At 44.2% G+C, this 24162-nt stretch overlaps 1 protein-coding gene across 1 annotated transcript in view; it reads left to right on the top strand.

Moving 5' to 3' along the window:
* Window positions 1-24162, top strand: part of LOC139764000 (calcitonin gene-related peptide type 1 receptor-like) — a 167102-nt gene that overhangs the window by 17852 nt on the left and 125088 nt on the right. The window contains exon 2 of the mRNA XM_071690472.1: window positions 23243-23419. Within this exon, the coding sequence (XP_071546573.1) occupies window positions 23243-23419 (177 nt within the window). The remainder of the gene's footprint in view (window positions 1-23242; window positions 23420-24162) is intronic.

Here is a 24162-nt window from a genome sequence, read left to right as displayed (position 1 = left end):
GGTAGTTTGCGTACGTAAGCAGAGCGGTGTTTGTACTTGTCATATATTTCGTAGGTTGAACACATGCGGACATGAGTAGGTGTGTGTGTGTGTGTGTGTGTGTGTGTGTGCACTGACAATAGATAAAAATATGAACAGAAAAACGGAGAATATGTAAGAACGAAAAAGAGGGAAGAGGTAGACATTTAGACAGGTGTAGAGGGAAGGAATATAAAGAAAGAGAGAATATAAAAGTGAAACATGCAGTGAGTGGACGCAGGCAGTACCATCCATACCACAACAAACTGTCCACTGATGACCCAACCAAACTACCCAACGACCCAACGTCATGATAACCTAACACTCACGACCTGTTGCTCTCATCAAGACCTCCAGGGCTCAATAATGGTCGTATTCCAATGAATACAAATGAGCACAGCGACGTTAGCGTACTCGCTGCCGTTGTTGCAACAAGGTAGTGTTATCCCCGATCTGTCGTCTCCGTCATCCTGTAAAACAACTGGCATTCATGACAACAACAACAACAATAACGACAAAGATGACCGTCACTACGTTAAATGATGGAAATCTATGACGTCATGATTGTAGGTGAGGTGTGTTAACCGATGATGGAACACACACACACACACACACACACACACACACACACACACTTCCAATAACGCACATAGGGATGAGAGGCAAGTGTGGGGTGGGGGGCACGAGTGTGTACAGCCCGTCTGCCCACATACATCAGCTGACCAAAACAAATTTCACAACTCACACAAACACATGTAAACAAAGATTTACAAAACAGCTATACGTACGTAAGTATGTATAACTGTTACACATACAGGTAAGGTGTCGGGAGAGAGAGAGAGAGAGAGAGAGAGAGAGAGAGAGAGAGAGAGAGAGAGAGAGAGAGAGAGAGAGAGGTTGGCTGACACAGACACCAGGTGGGTGGGTGTCAGGCGTGGACCCATGACCCACCAGCTTGCCATCTGGCCTACATACTGTAATTGCCACTTGTAAGGTTGTTGGATACTCCTCTCTCTCTCTCTCTCTCTCTCTCTCTCTCTCTCTCTCTCTCTCTCTCTCTCTCTCTCTCTCTCTCTCTCTCTCTCTCTCTCTCTCTCTCAGTAGGCTACGTTTGCAAGAGGATCTAGATCAAACAGGTGAATGGTCTAGGAAATGGCAGATGCCATTTAACGTCAATAAATAATTGTTGTTGCAAATAAGAAACCTTGAGAAACATTCTGATTTTGAACTGATGAGCATAAATAACAGCCCATGTGTGTCACATGGGCAACACTCCTCCCCAGACAACTATCCTCCCAAAGAAACTCTTCTCCCCTGGCAACATCCTCCCCACGCAACACCCACGCAACACCCACGCAACACCCACGCAACACTCCTTTTAGCAACATTCCCCCCCCGGGAAACACTTTGATAAAAACAAGTAATGAAACACATCTCTTAACTAATGCAATATGTATCATACAAAAGAAAAAAGATTCAAATATAAAGATAAAATGATAAACTACGTAGATCAAACAGCACAATAGCCTTTCAGTAACACACAAATTGTTTTCATCAACTTTTTCATTGAATTAATTATTAATGTGTGTGTGTGTGTGTGTGTGTGTGTGTGTGTGTGTGTGTGTGTGTGTGTGTGTACCTGCACGCGCGCGCTGAGTCTTGATAGCATTATGTGCCATAATAGTGGAGACCTTTGATCTGATCCTTAAGGAGAGGTCGTCAACCTAAGAGCTATAGCGTCATGTTGATTTGGTCGCACTGTCGTGTTCACGGATCGCACCGTCGTGTTCACGGGTCGCACCGTCGTGTTCATCATTGTGGACGCTGGCCGCTGTGTTGAAAATGCTTAGGAAATCGTACGGTTGGCAGGTGTTGTCGTACGCTGCGTCGTCTCACCTTTGTCGGGCAGAGGGAAATGGAAGAAGGAAATTACTGTTGTAAGTGCGGCATTATGGGCGGCAGAACGACCGTAATGGACATCACTGGAGTAATGACAGGAGAAGCTCACATAAAAATTCACGGTGGAAAAAAGAATATATTGGCTGGAGGCTGGCGGAGGTTTTCCCCTCCCGCCCGCCACGCACGACTGACGTAATTGTTTGCCTCTGATGTGTCGTGGTGGAGAGGAGTCGGCTGGCGGACTGAGTACTGCATATTCTTAAGTGCAGCTGACACACGAACGTTTCATCAGGGAGGAAAGATATCACGTCAGAGTATCTCAACCTCCCTTGCACGACGGTACGACCATTTAGTACGACGCACGATCCTTTGACACCAGAGTACGACCTTGCAACACGACTATATAACCAGCTCCCACCATCATACATACGGGTCGCGCCATCGTGTGCGAGTCATGCAACATGCAGTCTTCATGTGGTGTACACAGTTTGTGGTTGCATGTCGTGGGATCTGGACTGTTGTCGTCTAAGATGTAAGTGTTCACCACACCAGTCAGTCAAGTGTTGTGTTCTGCTAACATTATGGCACATGCAGACGGCCGGGTAGGCCTCTCTCCCCCCTTCCATCTCTCTCTCTCTCTCTCTCTCTCTCTCTCTCTCTCTCTCTCTCTCTCTCTCTCTCTGCTCCTGGTCCTGCCCTAGACGTCAGCTTGTCTCGCTCCTGTCGGTCAATAGACTATTTGTTCTCGGGTGCAGGACTCTGTTGTCGTCCTCCTGATGCATATGACCTTGATCACCCCCCCCCCCCCCCACACACACACACAGGGGTGCCGACTGGTGGTAACATGTGGCGGCGGGCGGGTGAGCGTCTCAACTGCCTCCCTCGTCAGTGAGGTGCAATACGGTCCGCCACTTCACGTATTTAACTCACTCGTGTGTGAATACGTGCCACTAGCAGCTGATGACAACAGACGTTCAGGTTTGTGGCCATCACTCGTGCCTGTGTGTGTTGTCTGGTGGGGTATCCCGCCCTCGCTCACGGTCGTCCAGACTTCTATCAAGTTGTCTTAACAATTCTGAAAGAAAAATTTCACCCCAGGCTGAGAATTTTTCCTTTAGATTATGAACACGTTATAATGTCATGGCAGTTGCCCTCATCAAGGTGATCGTAGTGATCTATCGTAGTGACAGTGTCATCTATTGTGCCTTATAAGGATTTATTTTCTGAAAGTTGTATTACGTTATCAGTCGTGTTATTAAATGTTAGACTAATGTGATAAGACCCAAGCTGGTGACAGTATGTGCCTGACGCTTCCTTTGTTCTGGGCGTAATGTTTACACCAAGACACTGGTCATCCATCATCCACCTTACCTCCAGTCTTGCCACAAAACCTTTGACGACCAAACTAAAATAAAATTGGTTTTGCCTCACGTGTCTGTATTTCTTTTATTTCGGTTTTACTCAAACTCGCAACGTAGGTTGCAATTATCCTGATGAAATAGAGTTTGGCTCTAAAAGTTCTATTTCTCGTGATTACTCATGTAATTAAGCCTGAGAGTAATTACAATTGTCAGGAAAATTCGTAATCATTAGTAATCTGCCATTCCTGTGCCCCTTGTTGTAGGTGTTGTAGAATAACATCAAAGTTAAAAAAGGTTTTCCCCAAGTTAAACTGTATTGCACCAAGAACCACCCAGCCATCCCAGCCATCTTCAACTAAACGAATAGAACAATTGTTTTGTTTATAATTTCATCATAGGTGCCATTCACCAAGATGATTGAGGTTCAGTGGTTCAAAACATGTATTTCGGCTAATCAGTTGTATCATGAAATCTGGGAGTAATTATACACATTAACATATTCCGTAATTACCCATGACTTGTCCTTCCGGGTTACAAATCCATAAGATTTTAATTTATTTCGAAATGTAACGAACGATAATAATAATCTTGATACATGAGCGAATGTTGCATGTTTATACCATGTTTACATCTTTAATGTCTTCCTACCAAGACTCATCACAGAATGTAGCACTCACTGAGTATGTAGCACTTATGGGTGATGTAGCACTTACTGATGATGTAACACTTACTGATGATGTAGCACTTACTGATGATGTAACACTTACTGAGTATGTAGCACTTATGGGTGATGTAGCACTTACTGATGATGTAACACTTACTGATGATGTAGCACTTACTGATGATGTAACACTTGCTGATGATGTAACACTTACTGATGATGTAACACTTACTGATGATGTAACACTTACTGATGATGTAACACTTACTGATGATGTAACACTTACTGATGATGTAGCACTTACTGATGATGTAACACTTACTGATGATGTAGCACTTACTGATGATGTAGCACTTACTGATGATGTAACACTTACTGATGATGTAACACTTACTGATGATGTAACACTTACTGATGATGTAACACTTACTGATGATGTAACACTTACTGATGATGTAACACTTACTGATGATGTAGCACTTACTGATGATGTAACACTTACTGATGATGTAACACTTACTGATGATGTAACACTTACTGATGATGTAGCACTTACTGATGATGTAACACTTACTGATGATGTAACACTTACTGATGATGTAACACTTACTGATGATGTAACACTTACTGATGATGTAACACTTACTGATGATGTAGCACTTACTGATGATGTAACACTTACTGATGATGTAACACTTACTGATGATGTAACACTTACTGATGATGTAACACTTACTGATGATGTAACACTTACTGATGATGTAACACTTACTGATGATGTAACACTTACTGATGATGTAACACTTACTGATGATGTAACACTTACTGATGATGTAACACTTACTGATGATGTAACACTTACTGATGATGTAGCACTTACTGATGATGTAACACTTACTGATGATGTAACACTTACTGATGATGTAGCACTTACTGATGATGTAACACTTACTGATGATGTAGCACTTACTGATGATGTAACACTTACTGATGATGTAACACTTACTGATGATGTAACACTTACCGAAACAGTCAGCTAACGAGGCCGACCACCTACTGTTCGATGGAAAACCATAGAGACAGTGTCCTGCCTCACTATGTGAACCAGAGAGACAGTGTCCTGCCACACTATGTGATCCAGAGAGATAGTCTCCTGCCTCACTATGTGAACCAGAGAGATAGTCTCCTGCCTCACTATGTGAACCAGAGAGATAGTCTCCTGCCTCACTATGTGAACCAGAGAGATAGTCTCCTGCCTCACTATGTGAACCAGAGAGATAGTCTCCTGCCTCACTATGTGAACCAGAGAGATAGTCTCCTGCCTCACTATGTGAACCAGAGAGATAGTCTCCTGCCTCACTATGTGAACCAGAGAGATAGTCTCCTGCCTCACTATGTGAACCAGAGAGATAGTCTCCTGCCTCACTATGTGAACCAGAGAGATAGTCTCCTGCCTCACTATGTGAACCAGAAACTTATTACCAATTGTGACAACCAAGCTCTGGTAACAAGCTGTTCTGCTTCATATATTCTATCATGTTCTTACTATACAAGTTTCTTGAAATAAACAAAATATTGAATGCTTAGGAAAGTAACAAGGGCAACACACACACACACACACACACACACACACACACACACACACACACACACACACACACACACACACACACACACACACACACACACACACACACACACACACACACACACACACACACACACACACACACACACACAGGTTCGTCCCTATTGTTGTGTGGGGGAGGTGGGGGAGGTGGGGGAGGTGGGGGGGGGGGGGGGAGTTAGGAAGGTGACAAGGTTAGCAGCAACCGCTGGTGCCACAAGAACCTGCGCTGTGTGTGTATATATATATATATATATATATATATATATATATATATATATATATATATATATATATATATATATATATATATATATATATATATCGCTGTATATTGAACTATCGAAAGTAATCGATGGTTAAGAGAAGTCTTCACTTCAGGACACATCTAGATTGTACATGTAGACAAGTGTACAACTTGTGGTGCCGTAATTGTACATGTAGACAAGTGTACAACTTGTGGTGCCGTTATTGTACATGTGGACAAGTGTACAACTTGTGACGCCGTTATTGTACATGTAGACAAGTGTACAACTTGTGGTGCCGTAATTGTACATGTGGACAAGTGTACAACTTGTGGTGCCGTTATTGTACATGTGGACAAGTGTACAACTTGTGACGCCGTTATTGTACATGTGGACAAGTGTACAACTTGTGGTGCCGTTATTGTACATGTAGACAAGTGTACAACTTGTGGTGCCGTTATTGTACATGTGGACAAGTGTACAACTTGTGGTGCCGTTATTGTACATGTAGACAAGAGTACAACTTGTGGTGCCGTTATTGTACATGTAGACAAGTGTACAACTTGTGGTGCCGTAATTGTACATGTAGACAAGAGTACAACTTGTGGTGCCGTTATTGTACATGTAGACAAGTGTACAACTTGTGGTGCCGTTATTGTACATGTGGACAAGTGTACAACTTGTGACGCCGTTATTGTACATGTAGACAAGTGTACAACTTGTGGTGCCGTAATTGTACATGTAGACAAGAGTACAACTTGTGGTGCCGTTATTGTACATGTAGACAAGTGTACAACTTGTGGTGCCGTTATTGTACATGTGGACAAGTGTACAACTTGTGGTGCCGTTATTGTACATGTAGACAAGTGTACAACTTGTGGTGCCGTTATTGTACATGTGGACAAGTGTACAACTTGTGGTGCCGTTATTGTACATGTAGACAAGTGTACAACTTGTGGTGCCGTTATTGTACATGTAGACAAGTGTACAACTTGTGACGCCGTTATTGTACATGTGGACAAGTGTACAACTTGTGACGCCGTTATTGTACATGTAGACAAGTGTACAACTTGTTGTGCCGTTATTGTACATGTAGACAAGTGTACAACTTGTGACGCCGTTATTGTACATGTGGACAAGAGTACAACTTGTGACGCCGTTATTGTACATGTAGACAAGTGTACAACTTGTGGCGCCGTTATTGTACATGTGGACAAGTGTACAACTTGTGGTGCCGTTATTGTACATGTGGACAAGTGTACAACTTGTGGTGCCGTTATTGTACATGTAGACAAGTGTACAACTTGTGGTGCCGTTATTGTACATGTGGACAAGTGCACAACTTGTGGTGCCGTTATTGTACATGTAGACAAGTGTACAACTTGTGGTGCCGTAATTGTACATGTGGACAAGTGTACAACTTGTGACGCCGTTATTGTACATGTGGACAAGTGTACAACTTGTGGTGCCGTTATTGTACATGTGGACAAGTGTACAACTTGTGGTGCCGTTATTGTACATGTAGACAAGTGTGCAACTTGTGGTGCCGTTATTGTACATGTGGACAAGTGTACAACTTGTGGTGCCGTTATTCATAAATGCCAAGTGTCTTGTCCCAGGCAGGCCACCTGGTGCACAGGAAGATCTGTACAGGGATCCGTCATACTTAGTATGCTTCACACTTGGCATGAGATCAGTAACGTGTGTTGGTGTCCTGCTACATCCGAGGAATGTATGTCATCAACCTGACGTCCTCAACCACACGTAGGGCGTCATCCTTCCCAGCATAACGTCATCTCCTGACGAAGGTCGGTCCGGCTGTAAACTACAACGAGGCCACACGTCATCACCGCCTCTGCATCGTCCAGCAAGAAGAGATAACATTGGAAGTTAGTCTCAGATATCCACAAGTCAGTTTACACAACGTACTTGTATGTTGTCCAAACATGAGATAACTGAACAAATCTAATTATATCTAGCAAGGAAAATGATATGCCAGATCGTGTCAACGAATAGTTAAATATATACGTAAACCATGTCATGTGTGGCTGTTCTTAGTGTACTTATCACTATACCTAGGGTCAGACTTGTGTGTGGGTGAGGTCAAGAGGTGAAATGAAGACTGGCCAATAAAGAATGACCCAGCTTGAACCAAACAAGAGTTGAATGTTATAACAAATTAGCAGCGAGAGACATGCATTACTCGAATTACCTTCCAGAAATAGGGAGCGCCTTCAGCAACTCCATATCTATGTTCTTCACAGGCCTTGAAACTGGCCAAATATTTACAACAGTCCACAAAAGTTCGGATTAAATGTTTACAAACTACAGAATAGAAAGTCTCCGTCAGTCTCAACCTGCCAGCACCGCCCACAGTTTGCTTAGATTAGATCATTTTGGTGCCATCTTGGCACGGCAGGTCCTCCTGGTGTACCCCTGGCACGGCAGGTCCTCCTGGTGTACCCCTGGCACGGCAGGTCCTCCTGGTGTCCTCCTGGTGTCCTCCTGGCATGGCAGGTCCTCCTGGTGTCCTCCTGGTGTCCTCCTGGCATAGCAGGTCCTTCTGGTGTCCTCCTGGTATGGCAGGTCCTCCTGGTGTCCTCCTGGCATGGTGTGTCTCCCTGATGTCATCCTGACATATTACTTCCTCTCTACAACCGCGAGGGTAAGGTGTAACAAGGATTGTCACGTTGAGAACTATCTACCTGGGTACTTACAGTCCAGTGCTTTATCCACACACACACACACACACACACACACACACACACACACACACACATATATATATATATATATATATATATATATATATATATATATATATATATATATATATATATATATATATATATATATATATATACTTCCGTAAAAACAAGCCACTTGACAACTGTCCACCTTATTGTCCAGTATGTTGACAGTCATAGTGTGTGACGACAGGTTACAGCTCTGTCGGACCCAGCGAGCCAAAACACTAGCAACAAAGGCGGCGGCCGGGAATTTGTCGGAAAAACAACGTTAAATTTTTGTGTTCGTCGGCAGGTGATCACAATATGTTCTGCTGTGGCATCCTGTGAGATAAACTGACTCAACAGCTGCAGGTACAAGCACCAGGCTGCTTTTAGAGGAACATGATACCATATAACTGGCTGGCTTCTGGCTACCTTTCTGGCCCCGGAAACAAGTTGAATTGAGCCCAAACCCTAAGACATAGTGTGTGACGTCCATTATACTTCCTCATGATGTATGCATTTCCCAGCAGCTCCTCCTGTCCTCACCTTAGATCATGCTTCATTACCTAATGTTACCCACACCAGATGGGTAAGCATGTGCCTGTCCTCACCACTCACACACAGGTCAACCTCCTGCTGCAGAACCTTCCCTGTGAGACAATACGACCCTATGGTGTTGTAGCTAGGCTGATATACCCAAGGGTCGTACCGTTAAGAAGTGTAGATGAAGTGTAACATTCTGTTGGCAACACTGCAAAGCAGGTCCACTCCTCTCCACAGTAACACTGTGTTGGTGCCAGCCACAGGCAGGGAAGGGTTGGTGCTGCAAAGCTGTCCCCACCTTACCCAACCTTACCTTAGAACTTTCCTCAACTCACCTAACCTTACCTGACCTGACCTTGCAGCTCTCCTCACGTCATTGGATCTTGAGGGTCATGGTGAGCGTGGTTCAGGAAGGAGGGGTCGTTGTCTCTATATGACCCAGGTCAGGTCACCATATGACCCAGGTTACCTGTACCGTCTGAAGTCGTTACAACAAACGTTCCATCAGAGATGACCTCTCCTGCTGGTGGTGACCCGCGGTACCTGCCGTACACTGTAAGTTCGACACAGTGCACTGTAAGCGGTGCACACTACATTAAACTCAGTTATTTTCCTGCAGTATTTGGTCAGCCCGGGAGTTATATGGGAGACGCACGCGAGCCCCCGGGAGAGTTATGTAAGTGTGACATGCGGGGGCTCCAGCAAGAGTATGTCATGTGACACGCGGGGGCTCCAACAAGAGTATGTCATGTGACATGCTCCAATAAGACTGTCATATGACCTTTTGACATCTTGTGTACTCGATGCGTGTCGTGGTTATAGTGGGAGAGGAAGGCTTCACCACCAGACCGGCGGCGAGTTCTGTATGGTAAACTAATGTTTCTGATGGTCGTGTGATCCCGAGGTGGCGGCACTCTCCCCGGTGTGTGTGTGGCGCGCCCTACCTGCCGCCGCACCTGTGGTCTACCTGCCTGTGGACCTGCCAGAACGTACATCAGAGAGATGTTACTGACCTCACCACCGTGGCACTGGGCCCCTCCCGCCTGCCCTTACACACATTTTTTACATCTTCCACCTCTACCACTAACATCCTCCACCTCCACCACTAACATCCTCCACCTCCACCACTAACATCCTCCACCTCCACCACTAACATCCTCTACCTCCACCACTAACATCCTCCACTAACATCACAATACCGAACCCCCCGGAGGACGTCTCTCGTCCAACCCTCTCTCCACCTCCCTCCCAGAATATTCATCTTCCCTTCACCCCCATCTAACCCCACGCCCTCCCCTCCCCCTCTCCCCCCACCCCCACCCCACTAGTCTTTCATACCCAACCACTACTGCAGCTGCTGGTGCTGCTGTAGTCAACTCTCAACTATATCTTTGTTTTGCAAGAGCTGCCTCACTTTAGCTACCGGATGTGTGCTGTTTCCTTTGTGTTGACGCCACCACACTTTCCTGCCCACAAAGTCTCGTGCTGTACTCTCTCTCTCTCTCTCTCTCTCTCTCTCTCTCTCTCTCTCTCTCTCTCTCTCTCTCTCTCTCTCTCTCTCTCTCTCTCTCTCTCTCTCTCTCTCTCTCTCTCTCTCTCAACACACAGTCGCTCGCTTATTTCCTAACCAACATTGACCTGCTACATAATGGACCCACGTCCTTCTGTGATCAGGACCTGGGTCCTCGTGTGATCAGGACCTGGGTCTCCTGGGTCTCCTACCTTCCCTCCGTCTGCGTGGCCAGCCTTAGCTTCCTGCCATGGTGTTAAGTTACAACACTACCAGGTGTTAGTGTGGAGTGCAACATGGCCACGATCAGACATTCTCACCATATAAAGACGTTTCTCTCCCAGTGTACACAGCACACCATCCTATCTGTACTCAGTGTACACAGCACACCATCCTATCAGTACTCAGTGTACACAGCACACACCTTATCATTAGTATTGTAATGAGCTTTATCACAATTATCTCTAAGAAATGATCAAAGTGGAATTGAAAAGAAACATCCATATTGCTCTAGTGTCCTGGAATGAGATATCTTACTGTTGATGACAGTCTTGCGTTTCTTCCTATTGTTCCTGTAACAGATTTTACGAAAGATGTTACCACGACACATTGTTACCACGACACATTGTTACCACGACACATTGTTACCACTGGAATTACTGTGTGTTATGCTGCCCAGCCACTGATCAACTGCGTTATATAAGCCTACATTAGGTAACACATTGTAACGACCAATCTCCTTACTAAATAGACTGTGGAAATATATGAAGCACATCATTGGATGAATTATTTCGACACACTCTCTTACCCTTACGTTACTCCCGTCAAACCACCTCACACCACAAAATTGTCCTCAAACATCTCATTTCCAGCACACCCTCCTCCTGCGCACAACCTATCCATAGCCCACGCCTCGAAAACCATACAACATTTTGGAACCACTTTTCCCTTTAAAAACATACCCTTTTTTTGTTTTCCCGAGATAATGTTCCGCTTCCACACATTTTTCAAAGCCCCCGGGATTTTCCCCCCCTCCCCCACCCTATCTACTTCCGCTTCCATGGTTCCATCCGCTGCCAATCCACCCCCATTCTAAAACACTTCATTCCCTCCAGTTTTTCTCCGTTCAAACTTACCTCCCAATTGACTTGACCCTCAACCCTACTGTACCTAATCCCTTGCTCTTATTCACATTTACTCTTAACTTTCTTCTTTCACACACTTTACCAAGCTCAGTCACCAGCTTCTGCAGTTATTCACATGAATCAGCCACCAGCGCTGTATCATCAGCGAACAACAACTGACTCACTTCCCAAGCTCTCTCATCCACAACAGACTTCATACTTGCCCCTCTTTCCAAAACTCTTGCATTTACCTCCCTAACAACCCCATCCATAAACAAATTAAACAACCATGGAGACATCACACACCCCTGCCGCAAACCTACATTCACTGAGAACCAATCACTTTCCTCTCTTCCCACACGTACACATGCCTTACATCATCGATAAAAACTTTTCACTGCTTCTAACAACTTGCCTCCCACACCATATATTCTTAATACCTTCCACAGAGCATCTCTATCAACTCTATCATATGCCTTCTCCAGATCCATAAATGCTATACACAAATCCATTTGCTTTTCTAAGTATTTCTCACATACATTCTTCAAAGCAAACACCTGATCCACACATCCTCTACCACTTCTGAAACCACACTGCTCTTCCCCAATCTATATATATATATATATATACATATATATATATATATATATATATATATATATATATATATATATATATATATATATATATATATATATCATTTTTTTTCTTTTTTTCGCCATTTCCCACGTCAGCGAGGTAGCAGTAGCAACAGAGGACTGAGCCTTAAAGGTAATATCCTCACTTGGCCCCCTTTTCTGTTCCTTCTCTTGGGAAATTAAAAACGGGAGGAGAGGATTTCCAACCTGCCGTTCCCTCCCCTTTTAGCCGCCTTCTACGACACGCAGGGAATAACATGGGAAGTATTATTTCTCCCCTATCCCCAGGGATAATATATATATATATATATATATATATATATATATATATATATATATATATATATATATATATATATATATATATTTCTTTCAAACTATTCGCCATTTCCCGCGTTCGCGAGGTAGCGTTAAGAACAGAGAACTGGGCCTTTAAGGGAATATCCTCACCTGGCCCCCTTCTCTATTCCTTCTTTTGGAAAATTAAAAAAAAAATAATGAGAGGGGAGGATTTCCAGCCCCCCGCTCCCTCCCCTTTTAGTCGCCTTCTACGACACGCAGGGAATACGTGGGAAGTATTCTTTCTCCCCTATCCCCAGGGATATATATATATATATATATATATATATATATATATATATATATATATATATATATATATATATATATATATATATATATATATACTATATATATATATATATACATATATATATATATATATATATATATATATATATATATATATATATATATATAAATATATATATATATATATATATATTGATGATACGTATTTCAGCACTAAAAGACCAGAGATCGAACAAGGGTCACATGGATAGCCAGTCTAGCAGCGTATCCAATAGACCACGATGAATAGTAATATGACTGACACTGGCCATCTAGGGTTATTACGCCCCAGACTTTTGGTCAAATGAAATAGGCCAGTCCGCCTACACTCGGGTCTGGAACAACTTTTTCCTGAGCCACAAAGGCATTACCGTCATGTGCCTGGAGTGTGAACCCGCAGCTCCAGCACGGGCTTTGGTCCGGCCATGCGTGGCCAACCGATCCGTTCCTCCCATCGTGACCCACCTGAACAAGCCTGGCCACACCCTGGGCCTCCGTGTTTGGCCAAGTGTTGGCTAGATTAAGAGGCCGGATGTTAGATCAGTCATGCTGAGGGTAGGCTCTTGTGGCCACGTTTCTTGTGATGACCTATTTTTATGGATCGTAATACGATGAGTGTAATATTCCTCAGAGCGGCGCATGATATGAGGGATCTTGTACCTTCAAAGACAAACAAGTTGCTGATAACAACCCCAACGAGAGGTTTGTTGGTGCAGTAAATACTGAAACATCATTTGTGAGGTGAGACGCTCAGTGCGCGCGCGCTGGTGACCGTGGCAGCTACAGAGCGTATGTTATGTTCGTTGTCTGGGTGGTACCTGGAGTGTTGAAGGAATGTTTCTTATGTTTTATGTTTTGTTATAGAGTTGATTCCCATGGCAGCAAAGTACGTTCCATGTAGTCTTGATACGATGTTTACAAGAAACAAATGATACACAATGCTTGAAGACGAGCGAATACATTGCGTAAAGTAAACAAGAAAGGAAGGGTTGTTATTGTAATGGTTGTAGAACTACATTCAAAGTTCAGCCCAAACTTACATGGTAACCACACCCTCCCTTATCTCGCATGGTAACCACACCCTCCCTTATCTCGCATGGTAACCACACCCTCCCTTATCTTGCATATCTTTTTTAACATTTCGTGCTTTTAACCGTGTCAGTCGTGTTGTTCCTCAGCGCTCCCACTTGACCTTTACCATCTTTCATCTTTCCATAAACAAACCTTCTCTGGCCTCTGCTTATAATGACCGTTACGCTGACGATTCTACTATATACTGCGTCGCATCACTTCCCTCCCCATCTCAATCTCTTATTTGTTGTTTTTCTCGCCTTTTTTTTATTTAATTCGAACCAGTACAGCAACCACACAAGGAATGACCATCTTTCATACCTCCTCCTCTCTTAACATGGCGAGACACTGCAAGTTACCGTCTCTTTTACGTTCAAAAGCTGAGTCTGCCACGAAGGTCTGACCACCTCGAATTAACCCTTATCATCTCCCGTGTTCATGTGTCACCCTTCATGCAAGATGGTGTTACCTGGGAATGCTATTGTTCGTGCCGCGTTGGCTAGTAAGATAAAGATCACGTAATCACTTTCACCCGGAACAGGACAGATTGCCACACCGCTAGCAAGGAACTACGAAGTTTTACGAGCAAACTTTATAATGACTGGTTAATTGGAAGCGACATTTATGCCACTGGGTAATGAGAGCCACTGGGTAATGAGAACCAATGGGTAATGAGAACCACTGGTTAATGAGAACCAGTAGATAATGAGCGCCATGGAAATTTCTTCCCACCACAGGGTGGTGAAGGCTGCTTTCTTACTCCAGAAGTAACAAGTGAAGCCAAGGGTAAGTGAGCACTGCTGATATGCCTCGTGATGACACATCGTACAGTGGCGATGTGGCAGTGAGGGAGGCGGCCACACCACCTGATGATGGAGTGGACTGGGAGTCGTCCGCCTCACTCACTGATATGGTAATGGTTGTTTGTAATGGTCATAACGAGCCAGGTTTGCGCATGCGTGTCCTGCATGACAGTTGTGGTTTGTGTCGAGTTGAGGAATCAGTTCCAGTGCCTTTGTGAACCTATCTGTCTGCAAGATGTATTAAAACCGACGCCGGGTCATCCCTGTATCCAGGACACAATGATTTTACACGTAAGGTGAGACCAGCCATGACAAGTCGTCACGACTGAAAGAAACATTTAGTATCCTTGTAGTCATTTTCCTCTTCGTTGTTGTTGTTCTTCTTCTTCTTCTGCCACGTAACAGGGGTGTCAGCAGTTGATGCTGAAGGATAACATAGATCTAAAGTTTGTCACGGGATTATAATTGAGATTGTGTAAGATGTTTGGTGTAAGTTGTACGGATGTGTACACTCTGACCTTGACCAGAGCGGCTGCTGCCCCGCCGTCAACAACGGTCTTGTCTCACACACAATCTCTCTGGCTCAAGTGAACGTGTGTCTGTGGGTTGTGTTTGTGCGCTTTGTGTTTGCGTGTCTTTGTGTAAGTGATTATTTACATGTACCTATTTGTCCGGTATGGGGAGGGAGTCTGACACTCGCGTGTGTGTTCTGTCTGTCTGTCTGTCTGTCTGTATGTATGCATGTCTGTAAGTCTGTCTGCCTGTATGTATGTATGTATTCTAACGAGTACCCGTTACCCGCGTATCATTACTAGTTGTGAGTTGCGAGGAAAGTGTTATGCTTGCGTTCCTCAGTCTTTATGTAAAGTATATATATATATATATATATATATATATATATATATATATATATATATATATATATATATATATATATATATATATATATGGGTATGTTTGAAGGAATAGTGGTTCCAACAATGTTGTATGGTTGCGAGGCGTGGGCTATGGATAGAGTTGTGCGCAGGAGGATGGATGTGCTGGAAATGAGATGTTTGAGGACAATGTGTGGTGTGAGGTGGTTTGATCGAGTAAGTAACGTAAGGGTAAGAGAGATGTGTGGAAATAAAAAGAGCGTGGTTGAGAGAGCAGAAGAGGGTGTTTTGAAATGGTTTGGGCACATGGAGAGAATGAGTGAGGAAAGATTGACCAAGAGGATATATGTGTCGGAGGTGGAGGGAACGAGGAGAAGAGGGAGACCAAATTGGAGGTGGAAAGATGGAGTGAAAAAGATTTTGTGTGATCGGGGCCTGAACATGCAGGAGGGTGAAAGGAGGGCAAGGAATAGAGTGAATTGGAGCGATGTGGTATACAGGGGTTGACGTGCTGTCAGTGGATTGAATCAAGGCATGTGAAGCGTCTGGGGTAAACCATGGAAAGCTGTGTAGGTATGTATATTTGCGTGTGTGGACGTGTGTATGTACGTGTGTATGGGGGTTGGGCCATTTCTTTCGTCTGTTTCCTCGCGCTACCTCGCAAACGCGGGAGACAGCGACAAAGTATAAAAAAAAAAAAAAAAAAAAAAAAAAAAAAAAATATATATATATATATATATATATATATATATATTTATATATATATATGAGATGACTTCATCATATATGTACACACACACACACACACACACACACACACACAGGTACCCATTTATTTAACAAACACTACGGTAGGATGAACACCTGGGTTTGGTGTGGGCCGATTGCCGCGTCAAGATTTGAGCTCATGCGGTCTGTGTTAATCCATGGTCACCAGCGTTAACCATTACGCCACAGAGCGCCGTGTGTGTGCGTGTGTGTGTAATTTTATCTACGTACCGTCATAGTGTGTAGGGAGTTTGTCATGTATACGTATATCTGTTTATTTCAGTACTGGTAACTGAGAGTGGTGTTTCATTTCACCATACCTCGCTGTTTACATATGATATTTCATTCCTGTATCACACGTTCATATGTTCATCCGTCTGTATGGTTAGCTGCCGTGACAGTGTTCCCTGTGAAATTCAGTGGACCATTATGAGGGTTGAGAGGTATTCATTTATTCAAGATATTCAGTGGACCATAAAAGCTGAGAAATATTCAGTTACACGATATATTTATGAAGAGAATAAATACTGCCACTTCCAGAAGTTTGCGTTAAAGGCCAAAACTTCTAGATTTTGTTTAAAAGACATGGTTGTTTAAAAGACATGCAGCTTCCTAAACTGGCATTTAAGTACTACGTGAACCACAGAGTCTTTATCTTTAAATGTCTTTCTCTTTCGTTCAGATAAGAAAGATCGGCAGTTACTTGTGTGAGAATAACCACTACAGACAAGTGTTGTGTGGTGTGAAGAACCAGCCTGGTACACACACAGTTGTGTCTGTTGCTCCCACTGTCTATATGGAATGTTGCTCCCACTGTCTATATGGACTGTTGCTCCCACTGTCTATATGGACTGTTGCTCCCACTGTCTATATGGACTGTTGCTCCCACTGTCTATATGGACTGTTGCTCCCACTGTCTATATGGACTGTTGCTCCCACTGTCTATATGGGCTGTTACTGCCATTGTCTATGTGAGCTGTATTCTCAGAAACATTGCATGCAACATTAAGGACAATGCTGGAAATCTATCAGTACAATGGATGTGTATATGTATAAACATTGATTCTCTTGTGAGGATATAACAGTTGTCTACCGGACACGTCCCATGTTTGAAATGATGGCTGAATCCAAGAAAATATTACGAATATTTCTTGGCCAGATCTTGGGAAACTGTTTTCATTTAGTTTTCAAGTTGTGCTTCACTTGAAGGCTGGCCTGGCTGACCAGCGACATGGAAATCGTCGCTAAATGACTGCTGAGGATTTTAAGCAGTGATCATGATGCCTGGATACTGACGCAGGATGATGAACGAAGATGTGCTCCACGGAGCATCAGCTTATCTAACCAGGAGGTGGGGGAGCAAAGACGTTAGTAGGGGAGAGGTGGGAGCCGGTGAGGGGGAGAGCAATGAGGAGAGAGGAGAAGACCGAGGAGAGAGGAGAAGACCGAGGAAAGAGGAGAGGACAAGAAGAGGAAAAGTGATAAAAGAAGATAAGGTGGTGACCTACTGAAGGAGCCACACATTGTAACTCTGCGCCTGGTTCAAAATAGCCAAGTAACGGCAGATAAGTAATCAGTTACGCTCTCCTTATCCTGACTCCACTGTTCTGGCTTGTATGGCATTAATAACTGTCAGCTGATCCAGTGTTCAGTGACCCTGTCTGTAAAGAAGTATTTCCTTACGTCGATGTAGAACCTTTTACCCCTGAGCTGTGCCCCATTGTTTCTCGTTACAGGGTCCTGGTGTGCCACCATGTCTCTGGTGGCACCATAAAACTTCCTAAAGATTTTTAAAACCTCTAGTGACTCGCCGCCGAACTTCGCTTCTGTTTTTTTTTTCCGAATTTTTAAATGTTTGCTCGTGTGACTTGTTCCTCTGTGGTGTTGTTAATCTTGTTGTTCACCTGCGGACTCCCGGAGGGGAAGAGGAGTCCAGTGAGGAAGGACGGGGAGGAGAGGGGAGTCCGGGAGTTGGACTGGGGAGAAGAGGTAAAGATGCAACTGGGGAAAGTACTGGGAAAGGGGGTGACAGGGTCGGGTAGATGAGCCAAGTAAGGAAAGGTGTACTGATAATTGCCTCCTGGTGTGGTGAAGGATGACTCATCATCCCCACTATGACCCTCGGGTGTGATGCCCTGGCCTTTGACCTGACCCTGGGTGGATTAAGGAAGCAACAGCACCGCCCACCATAGTGGACCATGTACCCAGACCAACACTCAGATGACCCACACTCAACCCTCAGTCTACACCCACGACGACACCCGGCAACACATCATCTACACCTGTACACAACATCAACCAACATGTTCAGTTTTGCTCTGTATTTATCGTGTGTGAGAAATATGTGAAGATCCATAACATTCAACAGAAATGTTGTTGTACATCTGATATGAGCAGCTTTATGGAAGCAATTCTCTGGTCCTTGCAGTCCAGATCTGCTATCACCGACCGATGGAGAGTCAAGATATGAGATTGAAAGCCGATGTAAAGTTATCGGTTCATCGGGCGAGCAGCCGCACCACATATTTCCAGCTCCGGGAGAAGGCGACGCGTCCGGCAGTCCAACACACGACGATGCCACACAGGAATTCCCGATAGAGAAACTCTCCACCAAGAAATTTCAATATACATAAGTTACCCAAGGAAAACTATCTTATCATTATTACAAATATTCGATAAAGAGATATATTTTTGTGTGTGGAATTACGTTACATCAGGGTAGTTCCCATTTGTTATAGAGGTTTTACAAGTGTGCCTAAAACCCACTTGGAAATATCCTTCACAGACGTAGGAAAAGTCCGGGTTCCTCTTGGGTGCTAATAACCTTAAAAGCTGAGAGGTCTGCTGGGCCACAGCTGCCACACAGTCGATGATCCCTGGCAGGAACCTAACCTAACCTAACCTAACCTAACCTAACCTAACCTAACCTAACCTAACCTGGCCTTTACTCTCCCTCGTTGATCAGATCATCTGATTGCTGTCTTTGCCTTGTTGAACAGACCACCAGATCCAGATCCTCTTGTCACCTCGTTTACCAAACCACGAGACCCTCTCGTGTCCTCGTTGAGCATAGCGTCAGGTCTTCTCTGTCGGGCGCCACCTGGGAACGTGTGTGGCCAAAGTTAAGAGTGAGTGATGCTGTTCTTCATTGGATATTGATTCGCCGCTGCAAGTTTGGGTTGCCGACGCACCAGAAATCTGTATCACTTTCTGAGCATATTTTTACAGTTCCTTCCTCGTCCATCTAAGTTAAGGGAATGATCCTTTTATATCACAGACACACACACACACACACACACACACACACACACACACACACACACACACACACACACACAAGATACACGCACTCGTACTGCATCCAAATGCATAAATCTGCATACAAAGTTTGTGGCCAGAGTTCTCCATGAGTGAGGTACCTCACTCCTGTGCTTCGGTATCATCAGCAGGAGTGAGCTAGATTGGGTGATACTGGAACACAACAAGAGTCTCCAGTTTCTCATATTCAATCCCAGTTTTCCTGGAACTTCCAAGCATCACCAGAGGCTCTGATACTCTGACCCTTGTTGACGGACATGTTCCGGAAGGAAAGTGAAGGATTTAATCTGATCAGTATGCAGAGGGGTCCTTCATGTTACGATTCTGGAGTGGGGGTGGAATCTGGAGAGGAAGTATGTGAGAGTGGGGGGATGAGTGGGACTGCTAGTTCGTACAAACAGGATGAGTGGGAAGGAACGAATGGGACCAACACTTAGACTGGTTTATGTGAGAGTGAATAAGTGATAGTGATGTCTTGCACGAGACGCGCGCAGGAGAGGCGATGCTAAAGCCGATGATGACGATAGCCCACATCTCAACAGGTCTCCCCCGCGGAGGTTCACTCATCTGAAGATACAAGTTAGTGGAGGTAATGACGCCTTCCTTCCATCATCCCCACACCACATCGCTCCTCTGGTATCACCGTTGGAGAGGAGTTACCCACACACCAGCTGAAGGACTGCTCGATGTTCGTACTTATGTCCACCATATTCTCAGCTTCCTGCTGCTCCAGGACTTTACACAGATGTGTACCTGGAGAGAAAAGGAAGATGTATTGATACTTTAATTCACCTTACATAACACAAATTTTTACAGATTATCATAAACTTCTCATATCACATTCATCAATTTCCCAAGCATATTCAGTCAGTTTAGATCAATTCATTGAGTATATTTCATGTCAAATCTTACGTATAGATGTGACCAGACATCCGGGATTGGGTTAAATGTTATAACGTTTCCAGAAGTTTACAGAGTATCAGTCACGTGTCCGTTCCTAGGTGTACATTGCCCAGCAGATGACTATAATGTGCGTCAATGAATCGCTTTTTGCTAAATGTCAAGTTATTCGTATAGTGTAAACAAGTGTAAGTGTTCATGTTAGTTATGTACTCATCATCATCTCACCTTATTGTCTCAAGGTGTAACTACGTCATGTTAGTTATGTACTCATCATCATCTCACCTTATTGTCTCAAGGTATAACTACGTCATGTTAGTTATGTACTCATCATCATCTCACCTTATTGTCTCAAGGTATAACTACGTCATGTTAGTTATGTACTCATCATCATCTCACCTTATTGTCTCAAGGTATAACTACGTCGCAAGACAAACATTGAAATTTCACTGAAGCTAAGATTATGGGCACCGTCCCTCACCATCTGGGCAACTTTTGATATTGCTCTCTGTACTGTGACGTCATGCAGGGACATTCTTCTATTGTTCTATCTGGGTTCTTACATGTATCTATTGTTCTATCTGGGTTCTTAAATGTATCTATTGTTCTATCTGGGTTCTTACATGTATCAATTGTTCTATCAGGGTTCTTACATGTTTGTGGCTATGTTTCATAAAGGTTGAGTTTATGATAATTGTTTCCATTATGGTTTCTTCTTCAACATCTTGTGACGCAACCCTGACTAAGATGAACTTTACACCAAAACTTTGTTGCTGTGCCCCTCCCCTGTGCTACCAGCCCTGTGCCCCCAGCCCTGTGCTCCCAGACCTGCGGGGTTTGACTTCCACTGTCATGGTCTGAGAAGTGAAATCATCGGGGCGACACGTCGGAGGTTCCTTCAATTATTTCCAATTATCAGCCATCATCGCTGGGCAAGGTCGCTCCTAGGAATTCACGCGCGACGTAAACTCGTTAATATTTCATTGTAGTGTTCTACAACAAGGGAGGTGTGTGTGTGTCTGTGTCTGTGTCTGTGTGTCTGTGTGTCTGTGTCTGTGTGTCTGTGTCTGTGTGTCTGTGTGACAAGCGGCATTTATTTCAACGTGATGAAGGGCAGCAACATACTGTGGGTCAGAACCTGTTGCAAGGTCGTTAGGGGTTGAGTGGAATTACTTGAAAGTTTCGTTGATGAAATCTTCCTCAGTTTGACGCAAGTCATACAAGTTATCAATTCTTCATCTTTACCTGGAGCGAGTGTGCATCGTATTGTTGATTGAGGCTGGTGTCCACCACACAGCACCAGCTTCACCATTACAGGGAGACTGCCTGGTCCTCACGCCATCTTCACTGTTGAGATGTTATCTGCCGTTACCATGATAACGACCCCCTCACCTCTCCCATCATGTCAGCCTCAACATCAGTTGTCTCAGCAAAAGCTTTCGTTCGATTGACAGATTGTGGCGAGGAAAGTAGATATTTCTTTATTGTCCATTTAGTAAATACAGCATAACAGATAACAGACTCTTTACCAAAGATATCAATGTTGTCTCTTCAGAGTCAAATTTCTATGAAGAATGTAACGTGCGTTACTCCTGCGTTACCAAGTCTTAATATCTACATAAGACATGTACGATGTTAAGAAATTGTTACCAGACACTGCTGACGATCGACGCACACGTTAAGGTCTAGTGAGGTTGAGTAAATGATAACTTCTGTGGGAGATTGTGTGGTAACACACCACGCCTCTCTCTCTCTCTCTCTCTCTCTCTCTCTCTCTCTCTCTCTCTCTCTCTCTCTCTCTCTCTCTCTCTCTCTCTCTCTCTCTCTCTCTCTCTCTCTCTCTCTCTCTCTCTCATAGATAGATATTACAAGCACCTGTGAGCTGATCAGTCAGGAGAAACAGTGACCCGACCACACGAGTCTAGTAACAAGTGTAACGTTATCTTCTGGACATAATATGTGCAATGTACTGCACACCAACAACAGCGGCCACCGGCACACTGTGTGAGTAACGCTCCACCACCAGACCAGCCCACCCTGGCTCCTCCATGATGGGATGGGGGGGGGGGGCGTTAAGAGCCAGACTGCAATAGGTTCTGTGTGTGTGTGGGTTGGTGGGTGGGTGAGGGTACCAGGCGACTGTTATAAGAGATGGTCTCCCGTTTATCCTTTGCTATGAGGTTATCATACAGTATGGTAGAGCTCTCACTATACCAAGCTCTGCTCCTTCATAGGTCACCTGATGATGAGTGGTGTGAGTGGTGGGTAGGAAGGAGCCTTCTGTTATACTCTCCTGTTCTCTGTTTACATGGATGAGAAATTGACTAATCTATTACTCTCGCCAAACATACACCAAACATAGATAACCTGGCTTGTACAGATGCTACTCATGTTGACCCACATAACCACGACTCAATACTCATACACTTTCACACCCATTAGCAACACCCACACAACAATGAGCCACACCCCGGCATGAGACCACGAGAGCTTCACCTGGTATCGTGTCTCGCCCACAGAGTCGACCATGGAGGAGTGGCCGTGGGAGGAGGCGGTCTCCAGACCCGGCAACACTTCCTGGGAGGAGACCGGCAGCGCCTGGGAAGCCAGTTTCCACCAGCGGCAGGAGATAGCTCGCCGTCAGCAGGAGTGCCACGCCCTCCACGCTACCATGCCCACGCCAGACCCGTCTCTTGGTAAGTACTGACCTCGCTCTCAAGGTCACCAGGGCCTTGTTAGACTCTTCCCAGAGTCCTGACCTGACCACGCCCTCCAACACCCCTACCTCACTGGAGAAGCGCTCTGATAATCTGATTAATGCACAGCAACATTGCTCGATTATTGGATTACTCTAGATGCAAGACGTGGCATGTACGATTAATGCACAGCAACATTGCTCGATTATTGGATTACTCTAGATGCAAGACGTGGCATGTACGATTAATTGTTACCTCTTCCAATGATGATTTCTCATTAATCCCCAACGCAGCTAAAATCGATTAACTTCCATTTATATATATATATATATATATATATATATATATATATATATATATATATATATATATATATATATATATATATATATATATATATATATATATATATATATATACATACATATATGTGGGGATAGGGGAGAAAGAATACTTCCCACGTATTCCCTGCGTGTCGTAGAAGGCGACTAAAAGGGGAGGGAGCGGGGGGCTGGAAATCCTCCCCTCTCGTTTTTTTTTTTAATTTTCCAAAAGAAGGAACAGAGAAGGGGGCCAGGTGAGGATATTCCCTCAAAGGTCCAGTCCTATGTTCCTAACGCTAACTCGCTAACGCGGGAAATGGCGAATAGATTGAAATATGTATTTTATTTCATTTATCATACTTTGTCGCTGTCTTCCGCGTTAGTGAGGTAACGCAAGGAAACAGACGAAAAAATGGCCCA

The sequence above is a fragment of the Panulirus ornatus genome, chromosome 48 (genome assembly GCF_036320965.1).
Source record: "Panulirus ornatus isolate Po-2019 chromosome 48, ASM3632096v1, whole genome shotgun sequence".
Lineage (NCBI taxonomy): Eukaryota > Metazoa > Arthropoda > Malacostraca > Decapoda > Palinuridae > Panulirus > Panulirus ornatus.
Note: the sequence above shows the minus strand (reverse complement) of the source record. Positions and strands in the feature narration are given on the sequence as shown.